Genomic DNA, 18812 nt, shown 5'->3' on the forward strand with positions numbered 1-18812 from the left:
TGTTAGAGGGCTAGTCAAATGCTAAAATTCAACCTTTTCCAAGTTTTTTGTTACAATTTTTTAAAACATGTATGGGCCTCAATATAAATGTTAAATCAATAGCTGTCATGTTTGGCCCACTTTTTTCTAAATTAATGTTGCTTTTAAAAGTGTAATTGGCAATTTCTGTATACATTAAACTTTTAAAATGAAACTTTTGTTTATGAATCCCCCAAATTTGTTTAACTTCTGTAACTGTACTGATACTGTAACAAGGATTATCACTTTCTGGAAGATGACATTTCAGCTCTTTTTGCTCTACATTGTTATGCATTTTTTAAAAGCAACACTAGCTTTTAAGTGTTTCTCTAGAGTACTTAGTACAGGGCTTGAACTGTAACTTTCTTAGCCAAGCTAATACAGTTCCTATCAAAATGCCATTTCAGATAAAATTTTAGTGTATCAACCTATTTTTAACGATTAAAGAATACATCAGTATTGTTATTGGGTTCTAATTATATGGGTTTCTATCACATGGGCCTCAATCAAGTAAATCTCTAGTCATATTGAAGCTGCACTTCTTGTTAATATAAAGCTAAATCTATGCAGTAATAAGGAAATAAATAAGACTTTAATTGTCCCTAATAACTTCGGTGTTGTCTGGATGACTAGGGCAAACGGATTACTGCACCACTTTGCAGAACATACTGCTCCAGGTAGCAACAAGGAAAACTTCAATTACATGCAAGGAAAATTTTTTTCACGTGCAGGTTGTGAAACACGGTAAGAGTTGCTCAGAGAGATTGTAGACACTGCGTCTTTGAAGAACGTGACTAGATGAGACCATCAGCAATCTGATTGCCAAGTTAGTTTTGAGTAGGGTGTTGGACCAGATGACCTCCCAAGGTCCCACCCAGCTCAAATTACTAAAAAATTCAAAAGTAGGCTCACCAAACAAATAGGAGAGATTCTCTATCTGGGCAGATCTGGATTAGACCTTTGAAATATTCCAGGACCTGCCATTCTAGACTATTACAGTTGCTTAGAATAATGTAGTCTGTGCCTTAGTTTGACGCAAGTGCATGTGATAGTAGCATCAGGTACTCACTGCCTATTCATGCCAGTCTCTTGTTTGTTTAGATGGCTCAAGCAATTCACTCTTGTCTTTGCAACAGTCCAGGATGCGGGATTCCCTTTCTTGAGAAATCATCATGCTGAGAAAATGTCATACCTGAAACCTACCTTTCTAATTGTCATTCCCCCTGCTAAAAAGATTACAGAACTTTAAGATCTTGTGATAAGAGATCCTGCTATAAACAGTCTTCCTCAAAGACGGTCAGCTGGAAAGTCTTATCCAAAATACCTGCTTAAGGTTGTCTCTGAATTTCTGTTACATCTGATTCTATCATTGTATTCCCCAAACCACACTACTTGTTTGTTTGAAGAGACTTTGCCTTGCAGAGAGTGCAGCTGTGTTTTTGTTTGGCTGGGATAAATCATTGAGTTTTTCATTGTGATGTGGATGTGGAATTTGCTGACAATAGATAGTGACAGTTGTTTCTTCCAGCTTTGTTTTGGGATTTTGCAAAGACTTCTACTGCAGCAGCAGGCTCCATATGGATAGGATACTCCAACTGGTTACTCCAGTTTTGCCTGGGACATGTGGTATGTGGTATTCCTGTATAAAAGTGCGTAGAACAATGTGGAGTTCAGTCCACACATTCTCTTCCATGGTGCTGCAGGTCAGATGTAAACTGTGACAAACAGAACTTCTGATTATTTTTATCATCACCTTTTTACTCACCTGCTTTGTGGCACCAGAATGTTTGCTGATAGATTAAATTTGTGCAGACGGTCCCTTGAAGTCATAACACTTACTCAACAGCAGTAACCGTGGCTCTTTGATACGTTGCCCTCACAGCTACGGAGGAAGTATAAGTCACAGAAGTATAAGTAACTGTACTTCTCTTTTACGGGCAAGCTGCCTGGTGCTGTAACCTTTTAAGCAGTCGAATGCTTAAGGATCAATGGGAGATCCTTAGCATGTAAGATCCTGTAAGGGAATGTAAGTACTACTTTGGGATTAGGACTAGATGACCACGATCCTATTAAAGGTTTAAAGGTGCCTTCCAACTCAAACTATTTTATGACTCTACTAAAATCTTAAAGACACTTTTAGAAAATAATTAGTCACCTGTTAAGTATTGTACTCCCCTTCTTGCAGACCTTTATGCCTAGTTTAGGAGCCAGTAGCTCCAGTGGAGCATTGCTTTTATATGTGTCTTAGCTTTTTCCACTATACAAGTCCTTTTTACAATATCGTTAGTGTGAACCAGGTTAGGACCTTCCTTTAGGAAAGGTTCAGGGTAAGCTGAGACCAAATTATCTAGTATCCCCTAGAGATCACGTTAATGTGAGGATGTTGAGCTAATACTTGGAAAAGAGGCATCTAAGTTGAGTTGGCTGCCAGATAAAGGCATCTATTTTCTCTGGATTTTGCACAGAGAGAACTTTAGTCCATGCTGAGATTTTCATAGCTCTTGGCTGGAATTACCTCTGCTGTGTGTGAATTTTTATTGCCTCCATCTTTACTCCGTGTTTACTCAGTGGACATCCAGACTTACCTTTGTACAGATTATTGTTGTTATTCGGGACACCACTGTTCCCTGCTGATTTTCTGTGTAAAATTACAGGGAACCTTTGTTTCTCTGTGGCAACCCTTAAGTAAGGTGCACTGATTGTGGGTTTTTTTTTTTTTATTTTACTTTTTTGGTTTGCCTGAAAATGACTGGAAATCAATTCTTCCTTTTATATACGGGTATTCAGGAGGCAGAGCAAATGAGCTGTCAAGTCAAAGTACCAAAAGGTGGGCTTTTAGCAGTGACTGACATTGGATTAGGCTGAAACTGAGGAGTAAGGGCTGTCTGGAGCCAAAAACACGTTTTGGCTTGAAGTGGAGGGCAAGGATGGGGGCTGGTGTAGAAAGCTGGTCTGGTCTGAAAGATGAAGAGCTGCCAAGACAACAGCTTGAACATTGTTTATAGTACAGTCAGTAACTGAAGTTACCAGGTTCTGTTAACAGTATTTGTATATTGATGTATGTTTACAGATTTTTAACAACATTACAGATAACACTACCTTGTGTCTGGATTTAAATGCTGATTTTTCAGGCTGATGACATTTACTATAATTGTAAAGTTACTATGTTATTTATGGGCCTGCCATGAGTGGATGCATCAGGTATTTGGATTTTGTTTTTCCTCTGCTTTAGGTGCTTAAAATAAAATACTTGCAGTAACATTGGATTACTTTGTGATGACCACGTATGACTTCATAAGGAATTACGTAAATAAGTGACTTTTCTTTTTAAATGCTTGTTTTGTTAATCAGACAAATCTGCATTTAGGATGTCCTTTAAATTTTGAAAATGCCTTTCCTATTTATTCGTGCTGCTTTTCTTCACCTTAATGTGCACCTAGACCCAGTCCCTTCAAATCTCTACCTCAGTTTGTGAAATTCCTGAAGCAAAGCATGAAGAATTTTCACTGTAGTATTTTAGTGAAGTATTTTTTACACATTTAGTCTTAAATATTCTGAGGAGAACCAGAAAAAATTGAAATAGATGGATGGTAGATGATGAAATAAAGTATCGTTTGTTCTTATCTGTTTCAAGGTAGCAGTGATGGTTCTGAACTCAGTGAAGAGACTTCCTGGCCAGCATTTGAAAGGTAAGAAAAACTGTCACTCAGAACCTGCATTTCTCTATTCAGACATATCCACTGAAAATGATGCTTTATTTTAGTGATCTAGAGGTCTTCCGTATGTAAGAATATTAGTAAACTGTAGTAAGTACACTTGGATCTGTTAAAGCAGCAGCGAAGTACCTTCTGCTCACAAGCAGTTAATAGGGCTTTTGTCTAATTGGGTGCTTACTTATTGCACACATTCTTCTAAATAGCTCAATCAGACTACTGTTAAACCCCAAATGATTTTTCTGGTTTTATACGTGTATATCCTTTGTATGCTATTCATGTGACCTATCTGTTTTACGTTTTCACTTTCCCCGAGATTTCATCCATTCTTAGTCCCTTTGTTCTTGTCATTGACATTGTCGCTTGTTTTGTCTCTCCCATCTGCTTTTCACTTCGTTGTTACATGGGAAGGCACAGTAATGCCCTTTGCTAATGCCTGATTTTGTGGTTCAGAATTAATATCCTACTCCTTATCCAAATACATGCTCAGGTGACATTGGCCACTTCAATCCTTTCCCATGTTGTATTTGAGACTATGGAAAAAGACTAACAGCTGTAGTTTAATATAGTAAAAGGTGGAAATTTCATCTTCCCACAGCTCAGTAAGATGCACAATACAGTGCATAATTTGCTTCTATAATACAATTTTGGGTAATCGATCAGCTTCAGAGTTGCCATGGGTGACTTTCTGTCATGCTTTGAAGACGTGTTTCATAGAAATTTTTGTCAAAGCACTCTATAGTTGGGAACTGTTACTACAAACCTCATGTTCTTCTTGAAGCGGTTGAAGTTCTGTGTTACTTTTTGGAAGAAATCTTTGAAAATATCTCAGTGCCAAAGGTGAATTCTTCGATCTTTCATGCTATAAATATGATTACCTACATGAGGATATGCCTTTGTGATTCCCTTATGTAAGCAATCAGAACATAAACAGAAAATTCGGTCAGAAGGAAAATCTGTAACTTGTATGTGCTCAGTGATGCAACCCACAACATTCAAAAGGTTTTCTTCTTGGTTTTCCTTCCCTGTTGCATCACGGAATTAAACAAGTTCAGGTTATTTGTCAAAGACAAAAGAGTTGTGTAGCAAAGCGTTAGACAAAGTGGTGAACTGAGTGCTTTTACCTTATGAACCATAAGAAACTTAAAATTTTAGGAAGCTTCAGGCTTAAGTTGTCTTAAGCATCTTTAGAGAATGGTGACACTCGCCAGAGTTGTGCAGACTTCTGAAACAAAGCAGAGGTTTTTCATCCCCGTTGTAATGAAAACTGGCTGGCCCAGACTCCCCCCCGTTAAAAGGTTTGCTCCATGTCAAACAGTTATGTCAGAAGATTCTTTCTCCTGCAGATTCCACTTCCCTTCAGTACTTTCCTCTTTCCTGAGGGAGCTCTTTGGGACCTCTGAACTTGCATGCTTTTGAGGGCGAGTTCTCTTGCCTGCTTCCAGGGAGAGGGATTGGGCTCCTTACAGACACTTAAAACATTATGTGTGAAATTCCTAGAGATACACAACAACTTTGTGTCTGTTCCTCGAATTATAAGATGATGAAAGCATGTTTTGGAATTTAGTAGATAATACACTGTAAGTGTTCAATTTACACTGCAAGTGTTAAATTTTAAGATAACTAGAGGGGTCGCCTGTCTAGTTTTGGGCTGTACGGTGGGTTTCAATTCTTACAAAAGACTTTTCAAGTGAGGGAGAAGCATTAGTTTGCTACTGGCAAAATTGGGATGCTTCCAGTGTTATAAATGACTACTTCCTATGCAGTGCAAGTGGGAATTCAATGTTCCCCAGTGATTTAGAAACAGGATCTTTGGGTAGGAGGAAAATGATGAAAAGGGCTTAAATCTGCATAATATACCTAACAGGAAGTAATTAGATACCCCACACGCAGATTCCCCAGGTAACAGAAGGAATTGTATTAAATATTCCTGATTTTCCTGGCCCTCCTGTTGTTTGTAACTGGGAAATGCAGAAGGGATTATAACTAGAGTCACTGATTGGTTTGTGGGTTGTTGTTTTTTAAGAGCAACAGAAACCTAGTTTGAACCTCGAGTAAGAGTTTTCAAAATTGGCGTGTCCCTCTAGGCTAATCAAAATTACTCGAAGGACTTTAATTCCAAGTCCTGACAGTTGTATCATGCTAAGGGCAGTATACGAAGTGACACTTCAGTCTCATTGGTTGTCATCCTGAGTGTCTCTGAATAGATATCCCTGAAATAGCTTGAATGCAAGAGTGATAGCCTCCTTGTTATGCAAAAAAACACGCTTAAAGGTAAGAAGAAAATGTATTTAACTTGCATGCAAAATATATGTACACACAAATATACAGCGTATTTTATGGTTTTCTTTCCGTTATGTTAATTATTGTTTTAATTGTCTGTATCTTGAATGTATTTTTAAAAAAAATAAAAAATTCAAAGATATCAGTTTTGTTGAAAAATAAATGATGGCATGTTCTCAGATAGATTAGTAGAAGGTAATTCACTAGTATCTTTTTGATAATTCTTCTTGCAACAAAGACAATAGTTTGAGCTGGTTTAAAAACAAGCAAAAAAAAAACCAAAGAAACAAAAAATGCATTCTTGTTTAATGCTGCTGACCTTTACTTTGTGCCTTGTTTAAGACTGTTTTGTTTGCCTACTGTATGCTACTGTGAGTTCAGATTGAAACACGACATTGCTGCTTGTTTAGGTTTCCCATTATGAGAAATACAGCCCTGTCCAGCTAATAGAAAGCCCCTCTCATGGGCAATGGATTTGTTAGATTTATACTATGTAGGAGATTTTGCTTGTAAAATTCTCGTAATCTTGCACTTAACTGCCTGCTTCTGCAGAATTAGAGCTGATTTTCAATCTTTCTGCATGAAAGGAAAATGGATAAAAAATAGGAGGTAAGGACAAAGTGCGTATACTTCTATTGACTTAAATGGAATTCAGTCAACTAAGGTATCTGATCCCAAAAAACAAGGTTCAGTGAAGCAAAGCAGTATTTAAAAGGCAGGTCTAGAACACAAGTCCTGGCTATGGATAACAGTATAGATCAGGTTAAGGACTCTAAAATGTGAAGCTTATATGTAAAGTTTAAAGTTTGTATGAACTGGAGAATTGAAATGTTGCTTAGTTTACTTCAATGTTACTAAATCAATAGTAGTTTAAGCAGTGTCAGTCATAGTTTGATAGTGGTTTTGATTCCTTTCAGCCCAACAGCTTGTGTGTGTGTACAGTCAGAGAATTTGAATAATATTTTGGTAGTAAAATCTATGGTCAGAATTTAAAGACATACAAGTTTTATTAATATGGTTCCTTTACATTGATTTAATCTCTGAGAACTAAATGCAGACTTTGCTCTCGAAATGTATTATTCCTGATGCCCGTAAAACACTTTAGTATCATGAGTACTGACAAAGAGAACATCTGATGAAATAAAAACTGTGGTATCCACCCCTGCATGCATTTTTCTAAATAAAATTATCCTCTGTTTCTTATGTGGAAGAAGTGGCTTTGTGATACGCACACAGAAAAAATACTGTGCTGTTTTAGCAGTCATGCTGTTTGTGTGAATAAAAGTATATGTAATATGTACAATTTATAATGGAATCCAACAGGAACAGGTTGTACCATTCTCTCGGTCCGGGGACAAGAGTGTCACGAAATGGCTATCGAGGCCACATGAAGGCCAGCAGGTACAATCCCCACTGCACACAGAGGTGTCAAACTTTCCCTCTAGTGTTGGTGATTTGGTTTGGTTTAATAATTAAGTGGGTGTTTTCTGATGTTATCTTTCTAACTTACGTGTCAAAATAAAGGTAGAGACCTTTTTCTCAGACTGAAAGCTTTCCTCTTCTATGACTTAACCTATATCACCATAAGGGCTTTTGTTCGTTCTGATCTGCAAATCCAAGCTCTGAACCACTGGATCTTTATATGAAGGCTTAAAGATGTTTTATCAGAGGTAACTTTTAACTCCCCACCACTGTGTAGCGGTGTTGGTAGTTCTCATGTGGACAACAAAGCTGCTTCTTGTGCTAATGGGATAGCATTCAAGATGTTTTCTTTGGTGTCAGTTTTGTACTGAATTTCTTTTCCCTTCTTCCCTGAAATAAGAAATATGGCTAAAATGAATAATGCATTAAAATTGTCCCCAATTCATTATATGTAGTATTATTTGCAAGCTGACATAGTAATATAACTGATTATTCAGATTAATTAAAATACAAATTCTTTCTCCAGCTGTGGTTGGGAAAGAAATGACTGTTGAATATGAAAGTTTTTTCATGTCAAGAAGCAAGCATTGTCTCACTGAATTAAACTCATGTTCACATCTGTCAATGTCCCAAATTGTCTCCATATCATCCTCCTCAGTAGGTGCTGCAAGGAAAATGTTTGCTAGATTTCCAGTTGGCTTTGAACATTCATGGATGTTAGGAAGGATGAAACAGAAAATCCTGGCTTACTTCAAAATGAGTTTCAGGCGCTGTTCAATTTCTTGGCTTTTCTTAGAAAGCTGCCGGGTTCAGCAATTTAGTTATGTGCTCTGATTGATGCTTACTGAAATTATTTCTGTTGTAATTTTTTTCTGATTGAGAATCTTTTGTAAGCCAGTCAGCTTTGTAATTTTAATAAAGCTAAGTTTTCTTTTCACGGTGCTGTGCCTGGCATTTGTTTTGTCCCATTGCTCTTAGATCCTACATAGGGTAGGTTATTAGTAGAACACCACATGCATTAAAACACCTTAAAGCTATGGTTCGGGTTTCTACTCTTTATTGCTCCTGCCCACTCTTCTTGCTTTCAGATATTTTAAAGATTGTGCATGTTTGAGCTATGCTTCGTTTTTGATGTGCTAATGATTCCAGTGTTTCTAACAAAAAAATACTCAATCTTTCTTGCAAGGACTGAAGGAGAGGTTTTAACACCTACAGCAACAATATGAATGTCCTTCAAACGTTTGCTTTTTGAAATTAATTGTTCTTGTATTTCAGTTGTGGTTTGAGTTTTAATTTTTTTAATTAAGGATTACCTGCTTGGCTAATTAATTTTTCTGATCACTTTTGCTTGTGTAAATTCCACAACAGCAATTCCTTGTAACAGCCAAAGTCTTTTTCCACAATGAAGTCCAGTTAATAAAAAGTTGACATTTCTAAATTAAAATACAGATGTTTGCATTAGTGTGTGGTAATGATTGGAAAACTACTTTAGGAAAAGTATTTTTTCACACAAATCTTCACATGCTCCTTTCAGCTCCCTAGAATCTGAAGATCTGGCTGTTCATTTGTATCCAGGAGCAGTTACTATTCAAGGTGTTCTCAGGAGGAAGACTTTGTTGAAAGAAGGCAAAAAACCTACAGTAAGATTTTTTTAATTCACTTTCTCACCTTCTTCCTTTACCCAGTCATAAAGACAATAAAAATGACCATTGTGCAAATAACTCAGGTGTCTGAGATCTCTGCCTTGCTGATTAAGGTTTAGGGTCACTGCTAGAGTTTCCATTCTTCTGTTTGGTGGATTTATTCAGTTTATAAGGCTATACCCCTAATCTAGGGAGTAGAAGAGAAGTATAACGCTATATAAAATTTCTTACAATTACTGTTAACTTTAAAAGAGAGGAGCATGTTTTGTCTTCCTCAACGGTAGGTGGATCCTAACAATTTATGCATACATACTAACCCTTACTATTTGTATCACAAATGCTTGGTTATTAGTTATAAATCAAAATACATATTCATGACAATGGGGGATACTTTATGGCAGTACATAAAGTGGAAAAGGGACAAATGTACTCTAACTCAAGTGTTCAATAAGGGTTGCAGAAAGTATAGAATTAAGATGCACAAAATTTTTCTCAGATGACTGAGGAAAGGCACATGTTCTTTCTGCTTTCTGGATTTTTAAAGCATTCATAGGCCTACACGAATAACCAGAAACAGCAGCTTTAGAAACGTGGCTGATGGTTTGGCTGGACAGTTAGTGCTGTCATGTTCTCGCAGGATGACAACTACTATTTGTGCCACAGATAAGGGAAATGATTCATAATATTGAGTTGTAATTTTCTTTTATCTTTTCTATCTAGGTAGCATCTTGGACGAAATACTGGGTAGCGCTGTGTGGAACCCAGCTCTTTTACTACGCTGCAAAATCTCTGAAGGCCACAGAGAGAAAACATGTATGTAAACCAGACATATTCCAGTATCGTCTGCCAAAATTAAAATGTGATTTCCTCATGTAAACACTGAGAGTAGTTTAGGACTTGCATGATTTCTAGTCAGCACTGTGCTGTCTTTCAATCAGTCGGTCACCTCATATGGATATGCCCTAATGGAAATAACATCCATGTTTATATGCTACACCAAGAACATCTGCTTTGCATATGCCATAGGAGCCTTTGAGTTTATTGGCCTATAAGAAGGAACTATGTCATTGGGTCACTCTGCTTTTCTAAGGTAGAAGTTGTATCTTTTGATGATCTCTGAGTCTTGTAACAGTTGTTGCTACTTGACATCCAAACAAGCATTGATGCCGAAAGACTCAGAAGTCACTACATGTGATGTTAAACGTGTATTGATTTCATATATGTGGTAAAATTAGACTTCTGTCTTTTTCTGTCTAGTCGTGTAATCCGTTAACTACAATGGAGTACAAAATACTTCATATGTTATACAGAGAGCTAGCGTATCATATGATGCTGGCTTTCCTTTCATTCGCTGCAACTTTATTTGAAAGAAGCTAAAAATACTTTGCTTATGTGGGAAAGTAATAAAAGGATTTTCTGTAGATGTTCCAGGGATGTTATGATGTGCATAGTTCCTGTTTGCACTGGTTAATTGTAACGGAATAGGATGCCGCCAGAGATTCTGTTAAGAAACTGGGTAAAATTTGAGGTACTTGGATCTTTTTCCAAGTTCATACACTACTCGGATCCGTTACTTATAGTTGCCTTGGCCAGTGTTTCAGCTTAATTTACGACAACTGTCACTGAAGAACATTTGCTCTGCATAAACCTTATGTAATTTTACAAACTGAGATGTGCTCCTAGAATCCTTGTAAAGGGACTATCTTATTTCTTTCTTCTGCAAAATACTGTTTTCTTATACTGACATTTTTATGTTCAGAGGGTAGAGATTTGAAGCTTAAGATTTCTGATTAGTAGACTCCCAGATAGTTGAATTTTCTGTGTGGAAAGTTACTGTGTAACGTTGTCTTAATCCACAAAAAATTTGAGTATTTTCCACTTTTATTGGAAGTAGTTTATTAGGAAACAGTATTCTAATGCTCAACGTAATTTAATAGTAGCTAAATACTTGTAGAAATATTTGCATGGTTTCTTTGCCATCATCCGTCTTCCCTGCCCCTATGAGCTTTGATTGCTTAGGTGAAATCAAAACTGATCCTACTTAATTTGTCTTGCCAGTTAAGACAATACTAGCCCAGACCAAAAGCCTGTTAGCCAAGCATTCTCTCTCCTGGGTGTCCTTAGAGAAATGCCTGTGTTTGGATGTATTTGCCTCTGGTGTCAGTGAAAACCTTATGGAAGGAGTCTGCCTCATTAAAAATAAAGGTAACTGGAAAGAGTAGACTTGTAAACTATTATGAGCAGAAATGCAAAGTATTAAAGTAAAAGAAAAAAAGAACCAAGAGAAAACTTGTGCTGGCATTATGTCACTAACAGTTGCTGCTTGTTTTTTCTAGAAACATTGAGAAATGGAGGAGAAATATTTTGTAATGACAGACTTTGTGCTCCTGTTACTGATGTGATGCCTTTAAGCTTTATGCCAAAATCGCATTTTGTTTTCTTTTAAGAAGAGAATATGCATTTTTTTCTAAGTCTCTCTTGTCCAGTGTTTGTCAAAGTGCTGAAGGATGGAAGACTTTGCCATACTTGTACCTACTCAATCAGAAGCTTTTTCGGTATTGTGTATAAATATTTTAAAACAATCTGAATAACATATGGGTTTAAAGAACTTGTAAAAATTGCATAGCTGGTATTTTATTGTTTGGAAATTAAGTATATTGAGTTTTTATGTGGTCCATTTGCTTATACGCTTCCTTCAGAATAACAATTTTAATCATTTAAATGGTCTTACCCTTTCTTTAGGAAAAGTAAATGAAGTAAAAAGGTAACAAATGTAAACATTCAAGTCTGGTATCTGATCCTCTTGAGGCTCTGTTACTGTAAAAGCCTTTACTTTTGTCTTGAAATGCAGTCATATCATTTAGAATGCTCTTTCAAAAATTATTTTCTGAACCTATTGAATTGACTTTTAATATTCCCCATGTCACCGATGTGTCAATACCTACAACAGTTGTCTAAGGATATGCCAGCAGACCAGTAGCGAAGTTTGCAGATGGAGGCTAGGAGACGTTCAATGCTGGCAGGATTACCTTTCAGAAGCCTGCCAGCGTCATGGCTTGCGAATACTGAGCGGAGATTGAGCGACGCAATTCCCAGGAAAGGGAGATGGAGGAGTGGTAGTAAAAAGCAATGACTGTGAGAGCAGATTTATTTTTTTTAACAGTTGGCTGTGTGGAATTGGACTGATCTATCCAACACAACCTTGGATTTGTCTGTACACAGACGATGCCTTGCTTTTAGCTTGTTAGGGCAGCAAACGTATTTTGTTCTGTTTGTGGATGTAAAACACGTTATGAAGCTCAGGTTTCTGATTTGATTTCCCAGGTGCTGTCATAACTAAAATAATGTGATACCTATTAGCTACAGTTCGGATTATCGTCTTTTTAAACAAATAGTTCACAGTGAATGCACACAAACTCTTGCTCCAAAATTTATTATAACACAGAGTATAATCTTTATGCTGAAATTAAGGTCAAGATAACCTGGTAACTGCTGTGGGAGACCGAGCTTGGGAGCTTAGGGGGAGAGGCTCCAGGTCATTGAACAGCCTAATAATAGGTGGTCGGTAACTTTTTTCAGCTAGGCTGCTTGTGTTGTACTTTTAGCCTAGCCATTGATGGCTTAGATTTCCATCCGTTTCACTACAGGATTATTGTACAAAGCCTCAACTTCTCTTCTGGAATTTGTAAAGATAATTTGTCAAGTGTCATGCTTCAGTTCACATTTGGTTGCGTTTTGAGAAAGTAAGTTAATCAAGAGAAAATAAATTGTAGATGGTCAACCATCGGCAGATAGGTAGTGCATGAGTACATGTTCACTGTACAAATACTGCCCAGTTATATTCTGAAGAGGTCCGTTCTGCAAAATAAAGAGATTTGACGCTAGATCTACATTTTGTTTCATTACTGTCCAGATTAAGTGGATAAAAAGGATGATGCTGTCTACTTGGATGCAGATTTCTTTTTCAGAGATTGATACACTTGAGATTTCCCTAGGTAAAATATTCCAAGCATCTTCTGGAGCCGTGTAAACATCTGTCTTTTCAGCTTCCTTTCTCAAGGCCTTTGTGACATGGAAAGGAACACTGGCAATGAAAAAGTCAGTCTGCTGTATAAAGTTTCCTGGCTAGAGCTCTCATGGTAAATGCGTCTTGATTACAGGAATGCTTCTGAGCGTTCTGCTGCTGCTATTGCTTCAGGCAGCTGAGACTGAGGACTTGGAATGCACTGACACTGAAAGCTCTTCCAGGCTTTATAATAGCCAACCTCTTTGGAAAATTAGCTCATAAAAATCCCAGTGTAATCCAGCAAAAAGGGCAAGAAGTCCCCTCCCTTTTAAACACCGGCAAGCCAGCTCTTTTTCTCATGCCTATGATCAGAGACAAAGGAGCGCACCCAGTGTCGTGTGTATTCTAGATGTGCATCTAGTCCAAAGGAAGAGGATGCTGTAGATACCTGGATGTGACAAATTTTCTTCTTCTAAGAAGACCACCACTAAACATAATGAGCTTTGTATTTAAAATTAGTGAACAGGTTTGAGTTATTACTAGAGTAATGGAAAATTGTCTATAATGAGCATGTGAATGTCTGAGCCCAGGCATGTGGTACAGGAGAATCTGAGAGGAATGTGTGTAGAATGCTTACGGCTTTATCTCATATGCTGAAACGGTACCCACAAACAAGCTTCTGTGATAAAACTATAGCAGTTGCACACCTTTAGAAAGTGGCAATAGTAAAAATAGCCAATTTAAAATTAGTCTTAAAGGAAGCATTTGCCCTGAGAAACACAAGTACACCCAAAAAAACCTGTTCATAGTGATTGGGCTGGAAAAATCTTGCCAATTTCTGTGACGACATAATGTGCATGAGAGAGTTTTCCATGTTTGTAGGTTCTTGGAAAAGCAACAGAGACTTTTTGAGCTTCATGGTCGAACATGAACCCTTGGTCATGCCAAGTCTTCCATTGCGTGTTATGTTCAGAATTAGAGCCATTTATTGGCACGGGAAGTCTTGGTAGCGTTGCTCAGGCACTTTCATGGAATACCCTGATAACAAATGCTGTCATTCTAGGAAGTATGTTCAGCCACCAAGAAAAAGATTTTAATATTAGAAAGCTGTAAAATCTCAACAGGAGATGAGGAGATTTGTAGGTGCCAGAAGGTTGGAGTGAAAAGTCTGTTCGCAGATTAAGTCACAGTTTTTGATTCAAAGATTTATGTATAAATGCCTTTGAGCTCAGAACAACAACAACAACAAGAAGTAGTTATGTGAAGCCTAGCATCAGAGCTGTGTAGTTTTCCATGTGCATAATAAGAGTGTCATTCCAGTGGCCTGTATAAAAAAAGCAAAGAGGAACCAGGAACATTAAATTACAATGAAGCTTTCATTCCCGTCATGTTAACAAAGCAGACTTGCTGTTAGCAAGGCTCTATGCATCAGCAGAGAATGAACTGCCCTGGGGGACTCTGTAAACATGGAATACAAATCCAGGCATGCACAGGGATGGAAAACTGACATGTGTTTCAAGTGATGATGGATTGATGCTGGCAGGAAACTCTTTCCTTGTGTGGAGCTTTCAAGTTTTCGGAGAAGTACCATGATTAACTAATTGTTTTGAATAAAATGAAAAAAGAAGTGAGCTCTAGCAGTCTTGATTGCCTGGTCATTTCACGTATTGTATACCTACTGTTATGGTATAGAACTAAGATCGGAAAGTGCAAATGTGCTATTTTCGTGAAACTAGAAATGAGTGCAGTTCATGAGGTACATTAGGGATCTGTAACCTATTAAAACTGCTTTTTGACTCACATTTCAGGCTCTGAAAATGACCTATTAATCCTTTGTAGGACCATCCTTATTTTATTCCTTCTTTCAGATAAAATTCCTTAACGCTTCTCATTACTGACTGGAATCTTCGAAGAAATTTTAGTTTCTATTTGGAAAGAAGTTATGTTACTCAGCCCTCACTGTAGTGAAATGTTGTCTGATGGAGCTTGTAGTTTACTTGCTCTTATGATGAGGTGTTACCAAATCTATCCACCTCCCAAAGGCAGTAGAGTTACTTAACTTTAGTATATGTGTTTCTATAGGTTTTATGAGGAATGGTCTTTTCCCACAGTTTTATCCATAGTAATATCAAAAAAAGGGCATCTGTTTTGAAGTTTGGCAGGCAGGTCTTTCCTAAGAACAGTCATCATCACTTTTACGCTTAAGCTATCTGTACAAGCATCCCTTCAAAGTTTCCAAGCTTTTATATTTCCACTAACGTTACAGAAATGTCAGCTGAACATGACTAGTAGGAACTTTTGATGGAATAGTTCCTGTGAGTGTAACTATAGCGACATAAAGCGGACGGTACACAGATGATGCATTCAAAAGTTTATAAGATACAGAGATACTGGACTCTGAAATTATTTTGAACTTGGTTAAAATACTGTTTGTTTCAAATGTTGGTCTAACACTTGTTCATATCAAGTTCTAATGTATTTTAAACTGAGATTTAAAGTGTAGCCTGTTGCACAAGTCCCAGACAGATAAACCTACCTCGACATTGAAGGTCTCCAGTTAATCTGGGGCATAGATTAGAATAACTGACATTACACTTGCACTGGAATTTTATTCATAAAGTAATTATATTCCCATATAGAGAATATTCGTATAAACTCTTACTTTGCTTGTGATCCCCTTAAACTTATTAGCAGTAATACTTCCTTTTGCTGAACAGGAGTTCTAGATTTGTAACGGTAAAGCGATGTTTCTAAAATGAAACAAGACATTTGATGCTTAATCATGTAAATCTGCTATGTGGCATTCATATGAAGAATAAAAGTATTCTAGAACTATAAATTCATTTTAATGACTTAAAATGTCCACGAGATTGGTTTAGCTTTATTGTTTCTAATAATATAATTAGAGAGGTCAAAATTACTGTACTAAAAAAGGTTAGAATAGGGATTTCACAGTACAGGAGAAAGATGCATCTGATAAGGACCAGCATGTAGGAGTGTTGGACCTTCTGGACAGAGAAGTGAGGTAGAGCACTGTGAAGGGGGAGGGTGCTAGGATTGATGAAAAGTCTGGGTTGGGCCCATGAGTGTGGGAAGCGGACATCTGGCAACTAAAGCCTTGAGAGAAACTGAATGAATTGGGTATTGGGGAGTGAATGGCACTGCCTGAGTAAGTGATGAGAGGTGAATTGTGATAATAGGTAAGGAGACCAGGGAGAAGGAAGGCTGTGGTTTGGAAATGAGTTGGATTTAATGGGCGAGTAGCCTGGAACTGAGTGGAGAAGCCTGAGAAGTAGAAACTAATACTGACCGGGTGAATGAAAAGGAGTACGACCAAGGAGCTCTCAGGAGAGGGGCTAGTGTAGCAGAGCCAGGTATTGTGCTTAAAGAAACCTAAGTTATATGTCAGTGTGTGAGGAACACCTTCAACAGGAAAACCTCAACCTTTTGAACATCCTGTCGATAAATGAGCACGTTATGTTCTGTGCACTTGTTTGTTGAACCTATACCCTTGTTTGATCCATTTAATTCATTCATCAGGTCATAATATTTAATTATACAGTTGTGTTATCTTGTCCACAGGACTCATGTTAATGTGTGTAATTACAGACTATCATAATAATTAATGCATGTAAACTTTGAGTAATTATGGCACAGACAAGTTTAATTCTTCTGTTTGTTAACAGTGGAGGGATTAGTTTGCATTTGTTAATGCACTTTTTTTGAACGATAGCATGGGCACACACGTGCACTGATGTGTTGAGGAATGCTATTGTATTCATACAGTGCAATTTAGATGTCTGACACATTTTGTGGGATTGTGATATTCCTTTTAATGTGTTCATTGTGGTAAGTTCTGTTTTCACTAATTCCATATAAAATTCATAGACCTTCTTCATTTTATGAAGTGCTATGCTTCCTTTGAAGTTATTCTGTGTCTTTAATACTGTCACTGAGAACTGCCCTTTTGAATACTGATTCTGTGCAGTGCAGTCAGGCTGGCTGAAGCTTCTTGTTTTGCTTTAGTTTACATCTCTGCTTGTATTTTCAGTTCAAATCCACGCCGAGTAAGAATGTGTCAGTGGTGGGCTGGATGGTGATGATGGCAGATGACCCTGAGCATCCCGATCTCTTCTTACTGACTGATTCTGAGAAGGGTAAGCAATTCTAGCACCAAGGGTGCACTGATTCCCAGAATAAATATTTGCTTTGCTGAGCTATTCATAAGCAACCGCATGAAATTGGAAGGATGTTACCTCTCACTTACCTGTCCTCCAGCATGTCATGTTTGCCTTGAGAATGCTGTGGGAGCAATTGCCCCTGAGGAATCCTTAGTCTTCATTAAGTTCTAAGAACTCTCCAACTTTAACTGCATTTGCGATTTTTGTTGGAAGTGTTCATTTGCATTCTTCTAAACTATATTTAGACCACTCAGAGGCATTTTCACATATGTGAAAATGTAAGTAAGAATAAAAAAGTTCAATATTGAAACTAACACTATGTGCTTGACCGGTCCCCTCTCTTCTCCAAATGAAAAACAAAACCCAAAGCAAACCATCCGTTCAAATGTAGCGCTATTGCCCGGAGGAAAAAAAAAACAACCCTGAGAGATATTGACTGTTTTGCAGCAAAGCCTTGATTTCTGTTACTCTAACATAGTGCCCTGGTTTCAGTTTAAACTGTGAAGAAATTGTTATTTTTCCTTAGCACTTCAAGCTATGCAGGAAGAGCATCGTTAGACGTTCTGATAAAGGAGCTTAACATTATTTATTGCTTTGTCTACTTCAAGTCTTAGTACATTTTATTTCCAAGCATCTGTTCTAGCACCACTGATATGTAGTGTGAATTATGAATGCTTGTCAGCTTAAATTCAACAACAGCAATATGAAATGTTTTTGTAATACTTGGCCTTTCCAAACCAAAGCAAGCACTGTATAACACCAGACACTGAAAATACTAGTTTGAAATGTATCAATATGTTTAGGAACAATTTTCAAATGTAGCTTTCTAGAGTGCATTTCAGTGCAATCTGCTACTTCATTTAGAAATATGAAATTACATTATAAACAAATGTCAATAATGGCAAAGAACAAAAACGTTTTTGTATGGTTCTGAGAAATGTTTTGTTCTTTCCTAGTTGATGCTGGTGTTAGTTGAAATATAGAATGTTGGAAAGGAAGACAGGCAAGCTGAAACTTCTCTTGCACTAGGTCGAACAATTAAGTTGCACCTATGCCAGACAAAGTAAAGTTATGTGGACCTTCTGCTATTAAGTCTTCTCATAATGTTTTAATGTAGCTTTAACTTGAATACAGATAGAATTTCAATATATAGTATTGCTTGTGTTTCTTCTATCAGTTTTTTCTTTACCTTTTTCACCTAGGAAATTCATACAAGTTTCAAGCTGGAAACAGAATGAATGCAATGCTCTGGTTTAAACACCTGAGTGCTGCCTGCCAAAGCAACAGACAACAGGTGAGTGCAAGATGTTGAAAAGGATTAGGAGCTGTTAAGAGTTCAGAACTCGTAGATCTTCAAGATGACCGAGCTGTAACTGATTGCTTTGTATGAAGAGCAATCTGCTCCGAGCAGCCTGTACATCGATTTCACGTGCTTATTGATTTGCCTTAGCTTTCCTGTTAGTCCCTTTGCAAACAACTCCTCAGAGCTTTTGAGGTAATTAAGAAAGATTTGGGACTATCTTGAGACTAATTTAAAGCAGTTGGG

The 18812-nt window shown here is 37.4% G+C and overlaps 1 protein-coding gene across 10 annotated transcripts in view; it reads left to right on the top strand.

The window, feature by feature from the left end:
- The window catches only part of RALGPS2 (Ral GEF with PH domain and SH3 binding motif 2), a 152272-nt gene that overhangs the window by 124962 nt on the left and 8498 nt on the right, over positions 1 to 18812 (top strand). For 9 of the 10 annotated variants that reach the window (XM_054211237.1, XM_054211245.1, XM_054211238.1 and 6 more), the window contains 6 exons: positions 3653 to 3707; positions 7338 to 7415; positions 8971 to 9076; positions 9800 to 9892; positions 17137 to 17242; positions 18469 to 18560. In XM_054211237.1, the coding sequence (XP_054067212.1) occupies positions 3653 to 3707; positions 7338 to 7415; positions 8971 to 9076; positions 9800 to 9892; positions 17137 to 17242; positions 18469 to 18560 (530 nt within the window). The remainder of the gene's footprint in view (positions 1 to 3652; positions 3708 to 7337; positions 7416 to 8970; positions 9077 to 9799; positions 9893 to 17136; positions 17243 to 18468; positions 18561 to 18812) is intronic. The other variant, XM_054211236.1, reaches the window with a different exon arrangement.

Source organism: Rissa tridactyla, chromosome 8 (assembly GCF_028500815.1).
Source record: "Rissa tridactyla isolate bRisTri1 chromosome 8, bRisTri1.patW.cur.20221130, whole genome shotgun sequence".
NCBI lineage: Eukaryota > Metazoa > Chordata > Aves > Charadriiformes > Laridae > Rissa > Rissa tridactyla.